This window comes from Metarhizium acridum, assembly GCF_019434415.1.
Source record: "Metarhizium acridum strain ARSEF 324 chromosome Unknown scaffold_29, whole genome shotgun sequence".
Classification (NCBI taxonomy): domain Eukaryota; kingdom Fungi; phylum Ascomycota; class Sordariomycetes; order Hypocreales; family Clavicipitaceae; genus Metarhizium; species Metarhizium acridum.
In genome coordinates, this window is record NW_027094017.1 from 588,324 (window position 1) to 606,069 (window position 17,746).

A 17,746-nucleotide genomic window follows, 5' to 3' on the forward strand; every position below is an offset into this window, starting at 1 on the left:
GGGAATTCAGCAGGACTTGTTTTATTAAGCTAAGCAAGGCAGACAATTGAGATCCCATATCTCTGGAGGTGAGCTTGTTTGCGTAGCCCCACAGGAGCTTGTGCGGCGGCAGGTGCAGATCGATTCCCACCTGTGCGACTGCCCCCCAGCCAAATACGTCATCGATAAGTGAATGACGGGTCATAGTCATCGTGACGGTGCGTCCACAAGCAAAACGTATTAAACGGCCAAGGCTGGCTCCTGGGGAAGAGATGTGCATTTATTCCTTATTCTTCTTCAGACGGCGTCGAATACCTATGCGAAACACCGGCGTACACGTCTGGTACGTCTGGTGCTTGGCCCACCAACACGACGACTTACATCTACAACAAGACGCGAGGATCACGCACGCCGCGTGTTGCCGACTACACCTCATCATCAGGCATTGGATCATGTAAAGGGGGAAATCAGAAGCAGCTGAAGCAATTATGAACCTCGACGATCACGTCGTGCCTTCGGGCCAACATTACAGCGGGCGCAATCGGGTCCCTAATATCCAGCAATTTATGGACCAGCTGGATGCGGAGAAGAAGGAGAGAGATGCCGCCATAGACGCCCAGCTGAGGGCAAATGAGCTGCACAAAGAAGCCCAAGACCATACGAAATCCGAGAAACCACTAAAGAAGGACTTGCGAACCGTGCGAGACCCCGTCACGGGCAAGGATGTTCAGATTCAAGACGCGAAGACGGATTTCAAAGAAGCCGTCGAAAACCCCCAGGTAAGAGAGCACACTTCAGAAATTGCTTTCGGCGGCAACCGTCTCTGACTTGGGCTCGAATTAGTTGTCTATTCCCAATGAGAATTTGGGCAAGGAGGCCACTATTGCTACGTCATCAAAGCAGTCCGGCGAGGAGTATCGGTATGCGCAGGATGTCACCGCCCCCCCGGATCCTGTTCAAGAAGGTTCCACTTCCGATGTGCCGATACGGAGCGAGAAAACATCCGTCCTATTCTACAAGACGCCCTCCGTTAGCTATGAGCCCATGTTTGCCACGTTGGAAAGAAAAGGCAACGTGCTGTGCGCTGGCATCTTCGTCGCGGTCATCCTTGTTGGCAAGTTCTTCGGCGGACGGCTGCTGGGCCTTGTTCCCTTGGGCTTTTGCATTGCCTCGGGCGTGTTCCTGTGGATAAAGGATCTCATTCGCCAAGGACGGGATCTTGAGTGGTCTAGCGAGCAAGAACGAGGCGAGACTGCCACTGTCAACCTCATTCCAGAATCTGTGGAATGGATGAATACCATGATTGGGCTCATGTGGGGGTTGATTAACCCCGAGATGTTTGCCTCTGTTGCTGACACGTTCGTACAAGATAATGACCCCATTTGCATCTAACATTGCTCTGCGTTGCTAACAGACTACTGATAGGCTGGAGGATGTCATGCAGGCCTCTGTCCCAGGCATTGTGGAAAATGTGCGAGTCGCCGATATTTCCCAAGGCAGCAATCCAATCCGGATTCTCAACATTCGAGCTTTGCCAGATAGCCATGTAAAGGATATCAAGGACGAAATCCACAAGGAAAACGAAAAGAAAATGGACAAGGACGAACTCGCGGCATTTGAACAGGCCGGGGAATTTTACAATATGGAAGTCTCCATTGCATACCACGCCAAGCCTTCGGGCGAGGATGTTGCATCAAAGGCCAAGAACATGGGCATGCAGCTTGTCTTCTATCTCGGCATCAAGGGGCTGTTTGGCGTTCCCCTTCCAATTTGGGTCGAACTCATTGGTCTCGTTGCCACTGCTCGCATCCGATGCCAATTGACTCCCGACCCGCCATTCTTGAAGACTGTTTCCTTCACGCTGATGGGAGTCCCTCACGTCCAGGCTGGCTGTACGCCCATGATTGAAAAGGGTGTCAACATCTTGAACCTCCCCTTGATCTCCAATTTTGTGAACTGGGCCATCGGCGCTGCGGCATCCATGTATGTGGCGCCAAAGAGTATGACGCTTGACATGAGCAAAATGTTGCAAGGCGATGACATTAAGAAAGAGACCCAAGCGCTGGGAGTCATGTTCATCCGAATTCACAAAGCCACCGGACTCAGCAAACAGGATCAGAGAGGTAGTAAAGGCGGCGGTTCTGACCCGTACATCACCGTCAGCTGGAGCAAGTTTGGGAAACCTCAGTTCTGCACCCGCGTCATCCAAGATGATCTCAATCCTGTCTTTGAGGAAACATGCGGCCTCCTGGTGACGAGTGACCTCATCAAGGCAGATGAGCAGCTATCAATGGAGCTCTGGGACAGCGACCGGTCTTCAGCTGATGATGTTGTTGGCAAGGTAGAACTCAGCATTCAAAAGCTCATCCAGCATCCTGGAAAGATGTTCCCCCAGGTTTCAAAGCTTCGTGGCGTCAAGGCCGACAGCACTATGCCGGGTGAACTTCATTGGGAGGTTGGCTTCTTCGGCAAGACGCAGTTCCGCAAGGCTCTTCGTACCCACGGAAAGGACTTGAAGCTGCCCAAGGAACTCGCCGATAAAGCCGAATTACGGGAGGAAAAGGGTACCATCACCAACGAGGAAGAGGAGGCCGTTGTGCATACTCCTCCTGATCCTCTCTGGCCTTCGGGTATCCTTAGCGTCGTCGTACACCAAATCGTCGGTCTCGAACTTGCCAATATCAAGGGGTCGGATGGGAAGCGCAAAGGCAAGGAGTACGAGCCTGCTCGGCCCGAGGCGGGCGAGGTAAAGGAAGAGCAAAGCCGAAGACTCCCCAGTTCCTATTGCACTATTCTTGTCAATGATGATTTGGTATACAAGACGCGCGTCAAGGTGGTGTCATCTCAGCCCATCTTCAACGCTGGCACAGAGAAGTTTATCCGAGACTGGAGGTCCAGCGTCGTCACAGTTTCGGTGCGAGATTCTCGCAATCGTCAGCACGATCCCTTGATTGGCGTCGTGCCGCTAAAGCTGTCAGACATCTTGCAGACGAGTAGCCAATCGACCCGATGGTACCCCCTCGACGGAGGCATTGGGTTCGGCCGCATCCGAATTTCTATCCTTTTCCGCTCAGTTGAGCTCAGGCTTCCACCTCCTCAGCTTGGTTGGGATATTGGAACCTTTGAGTTCTTGTCTGAAGCGATTACAACAACTGGGTACGCCCCCGGTTCCAAGGTCAAGCTCAGGCTGCGAACCGGAGAGTCCTCCGCAAGTATTAAGCGTCAGTTTTCCTCAAAGGACGCTGACGGCCTCAAGATTGATATTTCTGGCGGTCAGGACGGCAAGAAGCTGCGTCTCCCGGTTCGCCATCGATACAGATCGCCGATTTTCATTGAATTTTACCCAGCGGGTAGCCGACATGCAGACGCCTACGCTGCCTTGTGGCTGCTGGAGCTTGTGGATGGCGAAGAAAAGGACTTTGATGTACCGATTTTCAAGTGTGACAACAGCGTCCGCCTCTCGCAGAATTACATCACGCAGGAGAACTATAGGGAAATTCCAGATACGTACATCGAACAAGTCGGCAGGGTCAAGTTCAGGGGCCGCTTCTCCCCGGGCACAGACTCTGACCACATCAGGTTCGTCAGCGACAACGACTCCCGGGAGACAATAGAAAGCTGGGAGGCCTGTTACGCGGAGGGCGTCAGACAACAGGAAGTCCGAGCCGAGGTGCCCCCGCTTGTGCAAAAGCTGCACGACCAGTCGCTAACACAGGGCCGTGATGTCCTCGCGCAGGCCGACGACAAGGAGAAGGAGAAGTGGATGGCCAAGGACGGCACAGACTGGAGCGGAGCGTTCGGACAAGACCCAAAGCAGCTTATGGCTCGACGAGCCGAGGCTCAAGGAGACAGTGGAGCGTACGATGACTTTGATGAGGATGGTGATTATGAAAATGACAATGACGATGACGACGACGACGATGATGATGATGATAACCCTAACCTTGGTATCCACGACGCGGTATCAGACCCATCTCGCCCGTCTGAGGGCAGTGATGCTGGCCGTCGGTCCATGGACACGGATATAACGAGTGGTAGCAGCGCGTCTCAGACAGGTAGTAGCAAGAATCCGTACAAGGCTTACAAGGATTACAAAGGCCATAGCAGGGACTTGCATCGCAAGCACAGAGGGTTGATGCAGTGGCGTCCGATGCGCAACGCCCAGTTTGCCAAAGACGAGGCCAAGTTTGCCCTGAGAAAAGTCACCAAGCTCGGGGCACTTGATGGTCGTGAACCGGACGTGGAAACGGAAGTCTGAGTAGAATCGGAGCGGGGCAATGATTTATGATTTCTCACGGTTGCGCGCCTCGTTGGGCCTGTGTAAGGCTGCGAAGGTTGTGTGTAGTACTATTTTTACCAGAATTTGAATACTAAGAGACTGCATGGCAAACATGATGGTAATGGAGAACAGAGTTAAACAAATGCGACGTGACGTAAAGCATTATGGAGCTGTCTGCAACCCCCTGTCCATTCCATACTAACGCCGCTTCTCCGTCGATATCAAGCGGCCTATAACTAGAATTTCTCTACATATGGCCTGATATCTAATTCATGAGTAAACGCAGACCTTGGCTGCGTGTGCAAATGCCAATAACTTTCGGCAATCTACAAGCAGTCAACATCACCCGTCGTCCCATAGCCACGGATGGATGGATAGCGGTGACAAAGGAGGGATTGGTTTACTTACAGCCTCGGCAGCAATCTTCCCATCCGCCACACCGTTGTTCGCGGTCCGTTCCTTGCCCCAAGGGGTATCAATAACGCCGTCGATAATGGCCAGAGCGACATGCACGCCCTGGGGCCCAAATTCCCGGGCAAGAGACTGCGTAATGGCCCTCTGGGCGAACTTGCCGGCTGCGAAAGTGGTGAATTTGGCGGAGCCTCGGATGGAGGCTGTGGCCCCGGTCACAACAAGACTGGGAGGATGAGGAGACGAGGGAACAGCATCAAGGAGTCGGGGCAGCGCCTTTTGGGCAAAGTAAAACAAGCCGACCCTGGCAGCGGGTGTTAGTAGACTTGTGCAGAATAGATTCTCTACTTCCATATAACCACAGCCATGGCCGGCCACAGAAGCCCCGTGGACGACGGACCACGTGTGAATCAAGGGAACATTTTCAACTTACGCGGCGGTCCCCAAGCTGGTATCCAAATCTTCAACCTTCAACTCCAAAAACGGCTTAAACGCGAACCCGGCATTCGCATTATACACAGCCGCCGCCAACTTGTGGCCCTGCAGGTCCTTCTCAATCTGTGCGAATGCACCATCTACGGAGGCAGGGTCCGAGGCATCCGCCGTGTATCCATATGCTGAGCCGCCCGCAGCGCGAATCTCGTGCACAATCGGCTCGTAGTTGGCCGATTTGCGGGCGAGGAGGACAACGGGATATGTTTTGGCGAAGCGGAGGGCTACCGAGGCTCCAGTGCCGGAGCCTGCGCCGGCGACGATGGCGTAGAACTTGGACATTTTTTGATTCAGGCTGTTTTAGGTTTTTAAAAAATAACGAGTTGCTGCCTCGGAAATGGTGTCTGCAGTGGTATTTGGTGTTGAGAACGGTGCTCGGGCTCGAGAACTATATACCGTTGATTCACTGGGTGTATTGCTCAACTGAGTTGGGACTGACGCCATAGTTGATTAGAAAGCAGACATGAGGAGTTGGAGGGTCGACGACTGGCTGCGAGCTGCGTGATTCCAAATATATGGGGATTGGGCGTTAAGCCTTCGGTAAATGAATGGTGAGATGCAGTAGACATTGTTTTCGTCTTGGTAGTTGAGGGATAGATTCTGAGGTGAGCATGCTCAGTCGCACGGTCAGTGTGCAGCTTTCCAGAGGTTATCGAGTAATAAAGAGCTTTCTTTTTTGCATGTGCTTGATGACAGTGAGTGGCAGTTTAAACCGCAGGGGCATTGATATGATAAGAATTGGTTCATTCTGCTCCCTCTCACTTACAGCTGTGCTGGTGCCTGAAAAGCCTGTCTGGTGTGATGTGGTTAGTGCGACTCTGACACAGTGACAACCTTGCGCCCCTACGAAAGGAGCTGCTATCCTCGACTGAGGAAGGACTCAATGAGCAGCAAAGAAATTGAAAATAAAGTACGGTTTGAGAAGCTATAGCTCGGGGTGATTCAAGTCGTCGGAAGTGCATCTCGGCCGCTTGTGCCGCATCTCAACTTGGTGGTAGCTTGGTAAGGGTGGGTGGAGGAAGCCGGTGACAAACGCACTAGTTGACCCTATTGGCCCCGTGCGTGTGGAAGGTGCCACCAAAGTCTATCAACTTCGATATCTCACATTGTCATCCAACTCTACTCATGGCCGCATCTTCATCAACTCCTGGCGCCTAGAGACTACAGCTTTTGAGGTAAAATGAGCCGATAGATTTCTACTCAGCTCGAGTGAGACTCGCGTCATCTACAGTTCGTTCTACTCGCAAGCTTGCACCACGTGCAATGGACGACCAAAACTCGGCAATTCGCGTATCGCCTCAAACAAAGAGACTACCTGTTTGGACGAAATTTGGCGAGACATTCGGCGTCCGCGACGCAGCCAACAGTGTTCCTTCGCGCCAAGCAACCATAGAGCACTATTGGAATCATGAAGTCACGCGTGTAGCTGCACAGAATGAAGAGAAAGCAGCCAGTGCCGACCATTCACCATCGCTTGGTCCAAGGATCGCCGTGGTGTTTCCCGTGTCACCCTCACCAAGCAAAGCATACCCTGGCCCCAAACAGGAGCCTGGAAACGGAGCCCCTTTGCCCAACCAGCTGGAACTCCCCAAACGGGTCAAGAAAAGTGTAGGTCTCCTGTCCCAGTCGCCTGGACAAGACGCTGTCCAGTCTAGCGCGACGCCTCCGCCCTCGTCGACCTCAACACCAAGTTCTTGCAGTCGCGGACGACCGAAGGGATGGAGACGTGGCATGTCATATGCCGCCATGCGCGGGAATACTCCCCCAACATGGAAAACAGTCCGTTCCCCTCGGCAACCTCGTACTAAAGCACCACAGCCAGGCTTTGGGCGCAGACCTGGACGGCCGCCGAGACCCCGTTCACCACCCCCAAAGGATCTTTATTATAAAGCTAACCCGCACTTTATCAACTTTCTATGCGAGTGGGATGGATGCAAAGCCGAGTTGCACAATTTTGATACCCTGCGAAGGCACCTTGACATTGTTCATCAACAAACCGGCAAATGGCCATGTAAATGGGCTCATTGCGGGTTGGACGCCTGCGCAGATGCTCGACAGTGGCGGTCTCATTTGGAAAATGCTCACCTAACTCCGTTTCGATGGCATGTAGGTGACGGGCCGAGTAACAACAGTGGAATGCGTGCCGTGCTGCCTGACGATGCACAAGACGAACTTCCAGATTTCCTAATGGGCTCCGATGGGCAACAAGTGACACCTTCTATCAAGAATCAGCAAATTGAGGACTTTGCAACGTGGAGAGAAAATCGCCGAAAACTCAAGGAGTTGTTGATCCAACGAGACCAGAATCTGCCGGATGAGTCTTCTGAATCATCCGAGGAAACGGACTGACACTGGGAGGAAAAATAAAAGAAATTACACATTCAAAGTACCCTTCTTTGGTGCACCGCATCTCGTGATAGGCCGGCAAGATCGGCGTCCAAGTGCAATACGATGTGCAAGACACCGGCGCTTGTGATTCTCGGCAAGTAGAGGAGAGAAGGACTCTTGTGGCTCGCTCGAGGCTGATGATGCCCATGATGTTGGCTTTACTTGACACTGTTACATCCTAGAGGTTGCTACGGACCCCAAAGCCACCATAGTAGCTTCGAGAAAGTGAGCAGAAGCTTTTGGTCGCAATATGATGTATGTACATGGCGCGGTTTCTAACGCGTATTATAGGCCAATATGGGCGATGATCTGGCGCAGCCGTTGTGTCAAGGCAACAACAAAGCCTGAATGATGCTATAGAGACGCTATATTCTATAGGGAACCACGTCTGCCTTGTTTACTATTTCAGTCCAAGATCTAGGGAAGCCGAGGAGTTCAGAATATATATGGCTCTAATGCACTGCGTCATTACCGTCTCAACAGCGTGTTCGCATGAGTTCAATGCTGATGCCACATGTGTCACCATAAGTAATCCGAGGCTTGATGGCATCCGCTGAGGCAGTCACTGCCCGGATGGTCAAGCTGAAGTGTTATCACCATATTGGGCCGACCAGGTTGCCATGGCGTCTGACAAGGCTTGCTGAGCCCGTGGCACTGCAACGAACTTGTGTAGCGCAGTCCCAGGCAGGCAGGTCCAGGACTAAGAAGTGCAGCTCAAGGAGTGAAGGGCCTGGTTCGGCGGCTTCCTTTGAGACTCATTGCTAGGGACCACGCGAGCGTTTATTGAATATTACCAAGCACTCACAGCCAAAGACATTCTGAAAACCCCTGAAGCTTCACGACATGGGAAGGGAAGCCCCGATGATCGATGACTGATGGCCGACGACGGCGAAGATGGGGCTCGAGTCAGGTGACAAGCAATTCAGTTCGGTCTTATCCCGACAGCACAGAGCCGGTCAAGCCGGCGAAGCTCCCCTCTGTTTGGATGTTCGAGAGTGGTAACCTAATAGGCAATTGGCAACGCAATGACAGATTGATGGGTTGATTGCAAATGCAGACGTGGGGAAAAAGTGGTAACGTGGTCCGATCGGTGGAACAAGCCCACGCAATCATACGCAACACATATACTGTTAGGTCCCTCCTGTAGGGTTGACTGAGTGTGTGGTTTGGGTATAATTCCTTGCCTTGCATAAAAGACGCACCCCATCCAACCAGCGAAGGCTGCGACTCAGCCATTTGAATCCGTCAGCAGCAGTCTGGTAGGCTGGCAGATGCCGAATGCTTCCATGTCGGTAGGAAGTAACTTGACTGGATACTAGTTATTATGACTGACACGGAATCGGAATACGGATCGATGACGGGATGACATGGGGTCCACGGCCCCAAGGTGCCTCCTCCGTCCTCGTGCCACATGTGGCCAGTCCTAGCTAGCATCTAGGCATGAGGTAGAGACGGAGGTGAGAAGGGGGAGGGGGAAGGGGCCCGGTGCGTTTCCCGGAAGTTCCATGTCTTTATTGTATTAACTGTACACATAGTCCGTAACATGCTCTTTACGTTCCGGATTGTGCAGTACATTCCTTGGGCGGCAAATCCGCCGAGACCAATAGACTTGCTAGACTCCAAGCACTTGAGAGACCCACGGGGCCAGGGCGCCTCAGACACCAGTTAACCTCACATTAATGAACTACGCACTGGTAGTCCCCAAGTGGGCAGCGCCGTTCAGGCTGACGATTCACTGGTCGGTGGTCAATGGCCAGTGCTGAATATTGAAGACTGCAAGTGGTCGACTGGCTGGCATCTCCCAGTGGTGTCTCTAATGGTTTCTCCAGGGGTGTGTGTCCCCCATGTCAAGCCATGTCAGGTCCGGTCCCACCCTCCCGACTCGACCAGACCACACTGGTCCAGGCAATCGCTGACTGACCTTAATTTAGGCTGTGATTCCCGGAATTGGGGTCAATCTTTTGACCTCAATTTCAACGCATAATTTAGCACAATATAAGCGCTAGACTTAAATTAGCTGAATGTAACACATAAATTTAAGTAGAGACCTAATATTTTACATAAACCTTTATTTATCTCTACTTATAATATACTAAGCTAATAGAGGTAACTTTAATGCCTATAAAAGGCTTAATTACTAAGATTTACGTAAAATCTTTTTAAAAAAAATGTTAATAAAAGGTTAAAATAGCTTCACGTTAATTTCTATAATTAAGGTAATTAATATTCTTTATTTTAATAAAATAAGCTTATTAATTAGCTTAAATAACCTTTTAATATTAGCTTTTTTAATTAATAATAATAATAATAATAATTTAAGGCTTATAATATATATTATAGCGTTTTATAAGGTATTTTTTACCTCTAAGAACTTATTAGTTATTAGAATAAGAGATAAAATATTAAATAACCTACCTTTTAAAGACTTATTATTAGTATATACTTAAGGGCTTTTTTATACTCTAAATAGTATCTTTTTTAATCTTTATAGAATACTAAAAAGTGTGTTTTTCCTATTATATAAGTAATTACTAAATAATATAAAAGTTAAGGTAAGTAAAGATATATCTCTTAAATAAAAAGTCCTTATTTTCCTATAAATTTATACGTTTAATACCTCTTAAAAGCTTATTATAGCTTAATTTAAGCTCTCTTAAATATTAATATCTTAAATCTTTTATAATATAATTAAACTAATATAGAATTTATATATAAAGTTTATTCATTAATTAAATTAAATATATATCTCTTATTTTATAGAACTTAATAAGAGATTCCTATAATTTAATAGTGCTATTAAAGCGATTAATAGCACGTATATTAAGGCGTTTATTCTAGTAGCCTAATAATAGTAATTTTAATCTTAAAAGTATTAAATATTATAAAACGTATTTATAGCTATAAATTTTAAGGGATTATTCACTTATATACTTACTAGTGCTAAGGAATTAATTAATAATACTAAGTTACTTTATCTTATATTAATAAGGTCTTTCCACGTATTAAAGAAAAGGTTTTACGTTAATAATACTAGCTTTAGCCTTAAAAAAGGTATATTAACGCCTTTTAAAGGGGAGCGCTATTATTTTTAGGATTTTAGAGAAGAAAACTACTAGCTAATAATATAAAAGAAACTATATAACTATTATTACTTATAGCTTTATATATAGGTTAAATAATAATTTAAAAAAGTAAAACGTAAATAAAAGGTAATTTATTATAACGTAGTAAAGTATAAGTTCCTAAATTAAATTTAATTAGTTTATACTATAATAGGTTTATTTAACTTTATTACGTTAAATAGCGTTAAATTTAAGGTATTTAAGGAGGTATAAATTAAAGCTTTAAAAGATAACGAGCGTTTAATACTTTTAAAAGCTTATAAGCGAGTAAATAAAGTAATTAAAGTATTTTTAGTAAGGGAATTACGTGAAAATGTTATAGAATAGCTTTAATAGTAAAATTTAACTTCTTCTAATAATAAAAATATGTAAAAAATAATGAAATTAGCGGTATTATTATTATTATTATTATTAAAAGGGAAAAAAGGCTAGCTATATAGCCTAATAGGTAATAAAATTACTAGCTAGTTAGCCTATTAATTTTTAACTCTTTTAATAATATTATAGCTTTAAAAATCACCTTGAATTATTATTAAAGTTTAATTTAATTCACGTATTCTTTACTAGGCTAAAATTAAGTAAATTTTATATTATGGTATTTATTAGATTCTTCTTTATTTATTTTATCGCTTTTAATATATTAATTAACTAATTTAATTCTATATACTTCTAGTAATTTAAAAGAGCCTTTTTAACTTCTTCTTAGCCTAATACTTTTACTATTATTATAATTATTACATGATTTTTAATTTATAAAGTAATAAAAGCTAAATTTATTATTATAATAAATTATAACGTTAATTTATTACTTTTTCTCTTTATTATACCACTTTAAACTAGATTTACTATAAATCTTACTAGCGTTAATATTTTAATAGAATTTAAGGTTAATAATATAAGTAATAAAAAGGCGTTTTAATTATCCCGTTTATTAGGCTAACTTTATTCTAGATTATTAATACTAATAATAGTATTATTATTAAAGTTCTCGCTAAACTTATTAAATATAAGCTTAAAGCTTTCTAACTATTATAACTTATAATTTCTCTTTATTATCTTCGTAAAAGCAGCTTAATTATTAGCCTTAATTATATTATAGCTAATAGAAAGGTCTTTTATAAATATTTTTAATTAGGTATTAAATGTAATATTATTATTAATTAATAATAGCTTTTAAATAACTTAATTTATAATTCTTAATAGCTCTTTTACTTAAATTAAATTAGTATTATTAACGCTTATTAAAAGTATTTCTATTTATTTATTATATTTAATACCTAATTAATTTACTACTTTAAGAAACACTTACTAGAAGTTCTAAAAGTTATTTTCCTTCTTATTTAATATAATATAATTTTAATTATATTCTAGAAATTATTCTTAAAGATCTAAAAGAAAGCTAATAAATATAGCCTTTTAAACGCCTTTTTTAAAGCTTTTTAATTAACTATTAACTTAAGCCTTATATAAAAGTTATAAAAATCACAGTTATTAGTAATTAATCCACCTATTATATGTTATTTAAAAGCTTAAACCCTCTTAGGTATTATAAGAAGGTATTATAGAAAGCTAATCCAAAATAATAGGTTAAATATAGCGTAATTTAAGTGGTCTAATTATCTATAACCTTTAATAGTGCTTAAAAGCCTTTCTTAGCTTAAAAAGGCGGTTAAAATTCGACCCTCTCGTGTACGAAAGTGGAAAAGCCTAAAAAAATTACTGTGAGACGGTATAAAGTAATATCCCCATTATAAATGCGTGGAGAATGTACTGACCAGGGTCGAAAAGTTGACCTTAATTTTTTGACCCCAATGCCGGGAATCACAGCCTTAGCATGTATGTGCAGTGGCACTGGGGTGTGGTACGGCGTGGTTGAGGTGCGGCTATAGAGCCTGGCAAGACACGAGCAGCAGCAGCAGCGGCAGCACCGCGTTGAAGGTCCCAGACCACCACGCAATCGTCTTCGCCGCACCGCCGACACGGACCGTTGTCACCGTCTCTCCGTCACCACGCACCCACCACCGCCGCCACGACATTTCACCTCCCTCTTTGCCTCTCAACTCCCCTCATCTCATCTCGAATTGTCCGTCTCCTTGGCCCATCTCCCCCGTGCCACACAAGGAAGGCCGTCCACCCCAGCGTCCTCTCCTTGCCCTTGAGCCTGAATTGCGAACAAACCATGGCATCGACTGATTGATCCGGCTCCTTACTAATCGTCCATCGCCCATCGTCAACCGTCAACCGTCAACCGTCTCCCCGTCTCCCCGTCTCCCGTCACCAGGCCACATCATGCCCTCCTCAAAGGGCTCAAATGGCTCCGGTGCGCAGGTGAGCCATCGTCTCCGAAACTTCTTTCGCATGAACAGCGCCACCAGCAGTGGAAGTGAAAAGGACAAGGCCGCCGCCAACAATGCATCCCGCTCCTCAGCCTCCAACAATGCTGCTGCTGCCGACATGTCTGCCGCAAAGCCCTCCCGCCATACCAAATTCTTCAGCAATACCGTCGGCCGACTCCGCGCCCACACCTCCGCCAGCGAAGGCAATCAGCTCGAAGAGGCCATGAGTCCTACTGCCCACGCCAACCCTTACTTTGCCCACCAGGGCCAACCCGGCCTGCGGCATCACAATGAGGGCTCAGTGCCGCCCAGCCCACCTGACACTCCCGAGTTAAAGGTTAGCGGCCCCGATGGTATTCCTGCCGACCAGGCCACGAGCGAGACCAAGGAGGAACTGGCTCGCCGTCTGCGGAGGGTTGCTAGTGCCCCCAATGCTCAGGGCTTGTTTGCCAGCGCCGCGTCCAGCTCAGTTCCCGCTCTGCCCATTGGTATTGGTATACCCACCGCCGAGCGACCTGCAACCGCCGAGCTCGGCAAAGATCCTCTTGTTGCCGACTCGGAGAGTGGCTCCATTGGCCTTGCTCAGTCTCACTCCGAATCCTCCAAGAGCGAAAGCCATGCCATTGCCGGCGAGGACGTCCTCTCGGCATTGCCAGCACCTAGTACGTCCTTGGCTTTCCGGAGGACGTATAGCTCAAACTCCATCAAAGTCCGCAACGTCGAGGTTAGCCCTGCCAGCTTTGACAAGATTAAGCTCATTGGAAAGGGTGATGTTGGCAAGGTGTATCTTGTGAGGGAGAAGAAGAGCAGCAGGCTTTATGCTATGAAGGGTATGTGTTGTCACGAAAAATCCCCCCAGTTTACAAGCCAAACCACGCTGACAGGTTGTGTATTTTGTAGTTTTGAGTAAAAAGGAAATGATCAAACGAAACAAGATCAAGCGGGCGCTTGCTGAGCAGGAGATTCTGGCAACGAGCAATCATCCCTTCATCGTCACGCTCTATCACTCATTCCAGTCTGACGAGCATTTATACCTGTGCATGGAATATTGCAGCGGTGGAGAGTTCTTCCGAGCTCTGCAGACTCGCCCTGGGAAGTGCATTCCCGAAGACGACGCTCGTTTCTATGCTGCTGAAGTTACAGCTGCACTCGAATACCTTCATCTAATGGGCTTCATTTACCGCGATTTAAAACCCGAGAGTATGATGAATCCAACGTCTTTTTTTTTTCCTTTTTCCGGCGTGCCATCTACTGGCCCTTTTCCTTTTCCTTTTTTCTTTTTTTCCTAGTCTACTTGCTAACACTATTGTGCGCGCAGATATCCTGCTTCACCAGTCCGGCCACATTATGCTCTCAGACTTCGACCTGTCCAAGCAGTCTGATCCTGGTGGCAAGCCCACGATGATTATCGGAAAGAACGGTGCCAGGACAGACGCCCTGCCTACGATTGACACCAGATCCTGCATCGCGAATTTCCGGACGAACTCATTTGTTGGTACGGAAGAGTACATTGCCCCCGAGGTTATTAAGGGTTCCGGGCACACTAGCGCTGTTGACTGGTGGACGCTGGGCATTCTGATCTACGAAATGCTTTACGGCACGACGCCATTCAAGGGAAAGAACAGAAACGCTACTTTTGCCAACATTCTGCGCGAGGATATTCCATTTCCTGACCATGCAGGGGCGCCTCAAATCTCCAAGTATGTTAAACCAAGTAGTTGTTGCGGCGTCGACTTATTGACTTTGTGTGTGTCACAGCCTCTGCAAATCGTTGATTCGAAAACTCCTCATCAAGGACGAAAACCGGAGACTAGGAGCTCGGGCTGGCGCATCCGATATCAAGGCACACCCATTCTTCCGCTCAACTCAATGGGCTCTCATTCGTCACATGAAGCCACCAATTGTTCCCCATCCTACCAAGGGGATCGACACAGTCAACTTCCGAAATGTCAAAGAGAGTGAAAGTGTGGATATGAGTGGATCAAGACTCAAGGGTGTGCCGCTAGACAGCGGACTGGCAACTCCAGGAGCCGAGATAGAGGATCCCTTCAGCGAGTTCAACAGCGTCACACTACATCACGATGGTGATGACCATCACCAACACATTGTTCATCATCCTTCAGTCAGCCAACAAGTAAGCGCTTCTTCATAGTGATGGGAGTAGCGCACCTTCTCTGCTTGACTACATCATGGGTATGGGCGAGGTGCTCGCTCGTTCCGTTACCCTTTGATATTGAGGATGGAAGAGAGTGTTTGACATGGCCGTACTGTTTTTCTTATCTCTTTGGGGGCGGGAGGGGTGATGCTGACATATTTCGCTGCGGTGTGCCCGCGTTGTTTCTGCATTCTGCTGAGCCAAACATTTCTTTATTTTCCGGCCATGCTTTTATGGTTTTCAGCATGCATTACAATGAGAAGAGACGAACTTGTGGCTTTGGCGACTGGACGATTCACTCGACGTTAGCCTAGCGGCAACACCGACTAGGTTATAGGTGCCTGGCTATCTCATTATCGCTTATGCTCTTGTCTGTCGGGTTGGTCTTTTGGTCTTTTTCTCTTTTTCTCTCTTCTTTTTTTGCACAGAGAAGCGGCGTTTTTACAGTGACTATTGTGGATTCTATTTGGCGTTATGGGAGGGAAGCGGTAAAGAGCAAAGTTTGATGTATACTGTCACTCAGCCATGAAAGTTAACGTCTAAGCTTCACAGATAGAGCAAGGAAGTCTTTTAGTCTCTCATCTCGACCAAGAAAACGAAATATTTTTGCGTTGCGCTCCTTGCTCCATGCGGATGAGTGTCTGTTTTTTCCACGTCGGGCGCCTCGGGGTGTAGAGAGATCAGTGTTCATATGCAGTTGCAATAAAATGATGCACCTGACCCATTTTGACGACATGTGAGCTTTGAATGCAAGGCCGCTGTCACCCACCCCCCCTTGGAGCTTTCATACACCCGAGAAAATGCGTAAAATCTTGTCATTGGCAATTTTTTCCCCCAGTGGTACATGTGTGATCTCATGATGTGAGCCGGAGCATGTCCAAACCCATGATGTTGTCGTGCCTACCATGTGTTGTGGTGCAGATGGAGAAACGAAAAAAAGACCAGAAAAAATCTCACCCAAAGGACACACAACATGACCTTCTTTTCCCTATTCCAAAGATGGTAAATAACGACTCTTTGAATAATCACCATGATCTAGTCGTCCATAGCAGCGGAACGCCGGCCACCACTCCCCAAGCCATGTCCCGACGTGCTTACATCTCCTGCCGCCCAGACGGCGTCTCAGCACCGGCCGTACCCTCACCAGGCTACGTGCTCGAATGGTCCACGAAGCACTCCCACGCCCAACAGCATCGCCGCATCCTCTCCAGCGTCGACGAGCTCCGCACCGAGCTGCTGGCGGACGAAGCCAGCCCCTCCCAAGGCCGCATCCTCGTCCTCCGAACAGGCCACGTCGACGAGGACGTGCGAGAAGCCCTCGTGAGTATGGCTCGCGTAGACGGCGGGTTTATAGACGCCCACGCCTCGGGGACGCCGTACCGGCCGCGGGGCGGGAAACGCAGACCACGATGGTGGAGCTGCGAGTATCCCGAGGTTGCTGCCGGCGAGGGCCAGGTCCCGCTGTACAGGCCCGGCGACGGACAGGCCCTGACGGTTTCGAGAGTGAGCATCTGGCTAGGAGGGGGGATGCCGGTCGTCATTGTCGGCCACGGTGCTGGGCCGGAGCGGCGCGGGCGCGGCCAGCAGCTCCAGCCCGGGCATCACGACGCTGGCTACGGAGCCATTGGGTGCGCGTTCCCCAGCTCGACTAGGCGCACGGAAATGTCGTCCTTTGAGCAAGACCTCTGGCAGGCGTTGGCCTGCCCGGGCGGCGCCGCGGATCCGGGCGAAGTGGCGGTCGAGGAGCTGCTGGGCGAGCTGATATTGGACCGCTGGACGGGCTGCCTCTCGGCGATGCGTCTGGAGACGGGCGGCGCGGGCCAGGAGCAGGAGTCGCTCTGGGCGGCCATGGCCGCGCTCGAGTCCAACCTCGACGAGGCGAGGCGCCTCTCCAGGCGGGGGAAGCAGCTCGGCGCCGCGTGCGCCTCCGCGTGGGCGGATCTGATGCGGCGCCTGGAGATGAGGGTGCGCCTCCGCCAGCCGGGCATCGGTGCCGAAGCGTGCCGGCCCGAGCCAGCGAGGACGGACAACGACCGGAGCTTGGATAGGATTGCCTATCTTGGCGGGTTGATGCTGCCCGTGTCGGCGGTTGCGAGCATCCTCGCTATAGGGGGCGACTATGGACCCGAGGGCGAGAGGTTCTGGGTCTTTTGGCTGGCGAGCTTTCTGGCGAGCGTGCTGGCGCTGCTGGTTATATATGCGGACCAGCTGCGGACGGTCGAGGTGTGGTTCGAGATTGGGGATGTTGACGACGAGCATCTGCCGTGGGAGGGAGAGGGGGATCTCGTGCGGGGGTGGGCGGACGGCTCGGGGCGGGCGGCGTGGAAGAGGAGGGAACTCGGCTGGGGCGGTGCGGTGAAGAAGATGAGCGGGTATTACTGGTGGCGGAGGGATCCGAGGTTGGCGTTTGGGAGGCCGGGGGAGGGTTTGAACCCGCGCGGTGTGAAGCTGGGAGGGTTGTAGATGTTGCGAGATTTGGTGTTGAGACAGCAGGTTGGGTGGCGGGTGATGATGGCATGCGTTTTGGTCCAAGTGCTTGATTGGGAGTATTTCGATCCAGACGCACATGAAGATTCCCAGGTTG

At 48.4% G+C, this 17,746-nt stretch overlaps 6 protein-coding genes across 6 annotated transcripts; 5 read left to right on the forward strand and 1 right to left on the reverse strand.

Annotated features, from left to right (window-relative positions):
* Positions 1–299: 299 nt before the first annotated feature.
* J3458_004223 (uncharacterized protein) lies at positions 300–1,371 on the forward strand (the record flags this gene model as incomplete). The annotated part of the gene is made up of 2 exons (XM_007809976.2): positions 300–758; positions 823–1,371. The coding sequence occupies exons 1-2, from the start codon at positions 468–470 to the stop codon at positions 1,369–1,371; spliced, it is 840 nt and encodes a 279-aa protein (XP_007808167.2). The 5' UTR covers positions 300–467.
* J3458_004224 (uncharacterized protein) lies at positions 1,057–4,382 on the forward strand. The gene has a single exon (XM_066118090.1). The coding sequence runs from the start codon at positions 1,418–1,420 to the stop codon at positions 4,235–4,237; it is 2,820 nt and encodes a 939-aa protein (XP_065976689.1). The 5' UTR covers positions 1,057–1,417; the 3' UTR covers positions 4,238–4,382.
* J3458_004225 (uncharacterized protein) lies at positions 4,383–6,224 on the reverse strand. The gene is made up of 3 exons (XM_007809975.2): positions 5,103–6,224; positions 4,667–4,973; positions 4,383–4,584 (listed from the first exon to the last, which is right to left on the reverse strand). Exons 1-3 carry the CDS (start codon positions 5,441–5,443, stop codon positions 4,495–4,497), a joined length of 738 nt encoding a protein of 245 aa, XP_007808166.2. The 5' UTR covers positions 5,444–6,224; the 3' UTR covers positions 4,383–4,494.
* Positions 6,225–6,424: 200 nt separating this feature from the next.
* On the forward strand, positions 6,425–7,510 carry J3458_004226 (uncharacterized protein; the record flags this gene model as incomplete). Its single annotated transcript, XM_007809974.2, has 1 exon — positions 6,425–7,510. The coding sequence occupies one exon, from the start codon at positions 6,425–6,427 to the stop codon at positions 7,508–7,510; it is 1,086 nt and encodes a 361-aa protein (XP_007808165.2).
* Positions 7,511–12,646: 5,136 nt separating this feature from the next.
* On the forward strand, positions 12,647–16,455 carry NRC2_1 (serine/threonine protein kinase, AGC). Its single transcript, XM_066118091.1, has 3 exons — positions 12,647–13,837; positions 13,908–14,207; positions 14,326–16,455. The coding sequence occupies exons 1-3, from the start codon at positions 12,961–12,963 to the stop codon at positions 14,967–14,969; spliced, it is 1,821 nt and encodes a 606-aa protein (XP_065976690.1). The 5' UTR covers positions 12,647–12,960; the 3' UTR covers positions 14,970–16,455.
* On the forward strand, positions 16,036–17,625 carry J3458_004228 (uncharacterized protein; the record flags this gene model as incomplete). Its single annotated transcript, XM_007809972.2, has 1 exon — positions 16,036–17,625. The coding sequence occupies one exon, from the start codon at positions 16,036–16,038 to the stop codon at positions 17,623–17,625; it is 1,590 nt and encodes a 529-aa protein (XP_007808163.2).
* Between the last annotated feature and the right edge of the window lie 121 nt (positions 17,626–17,746).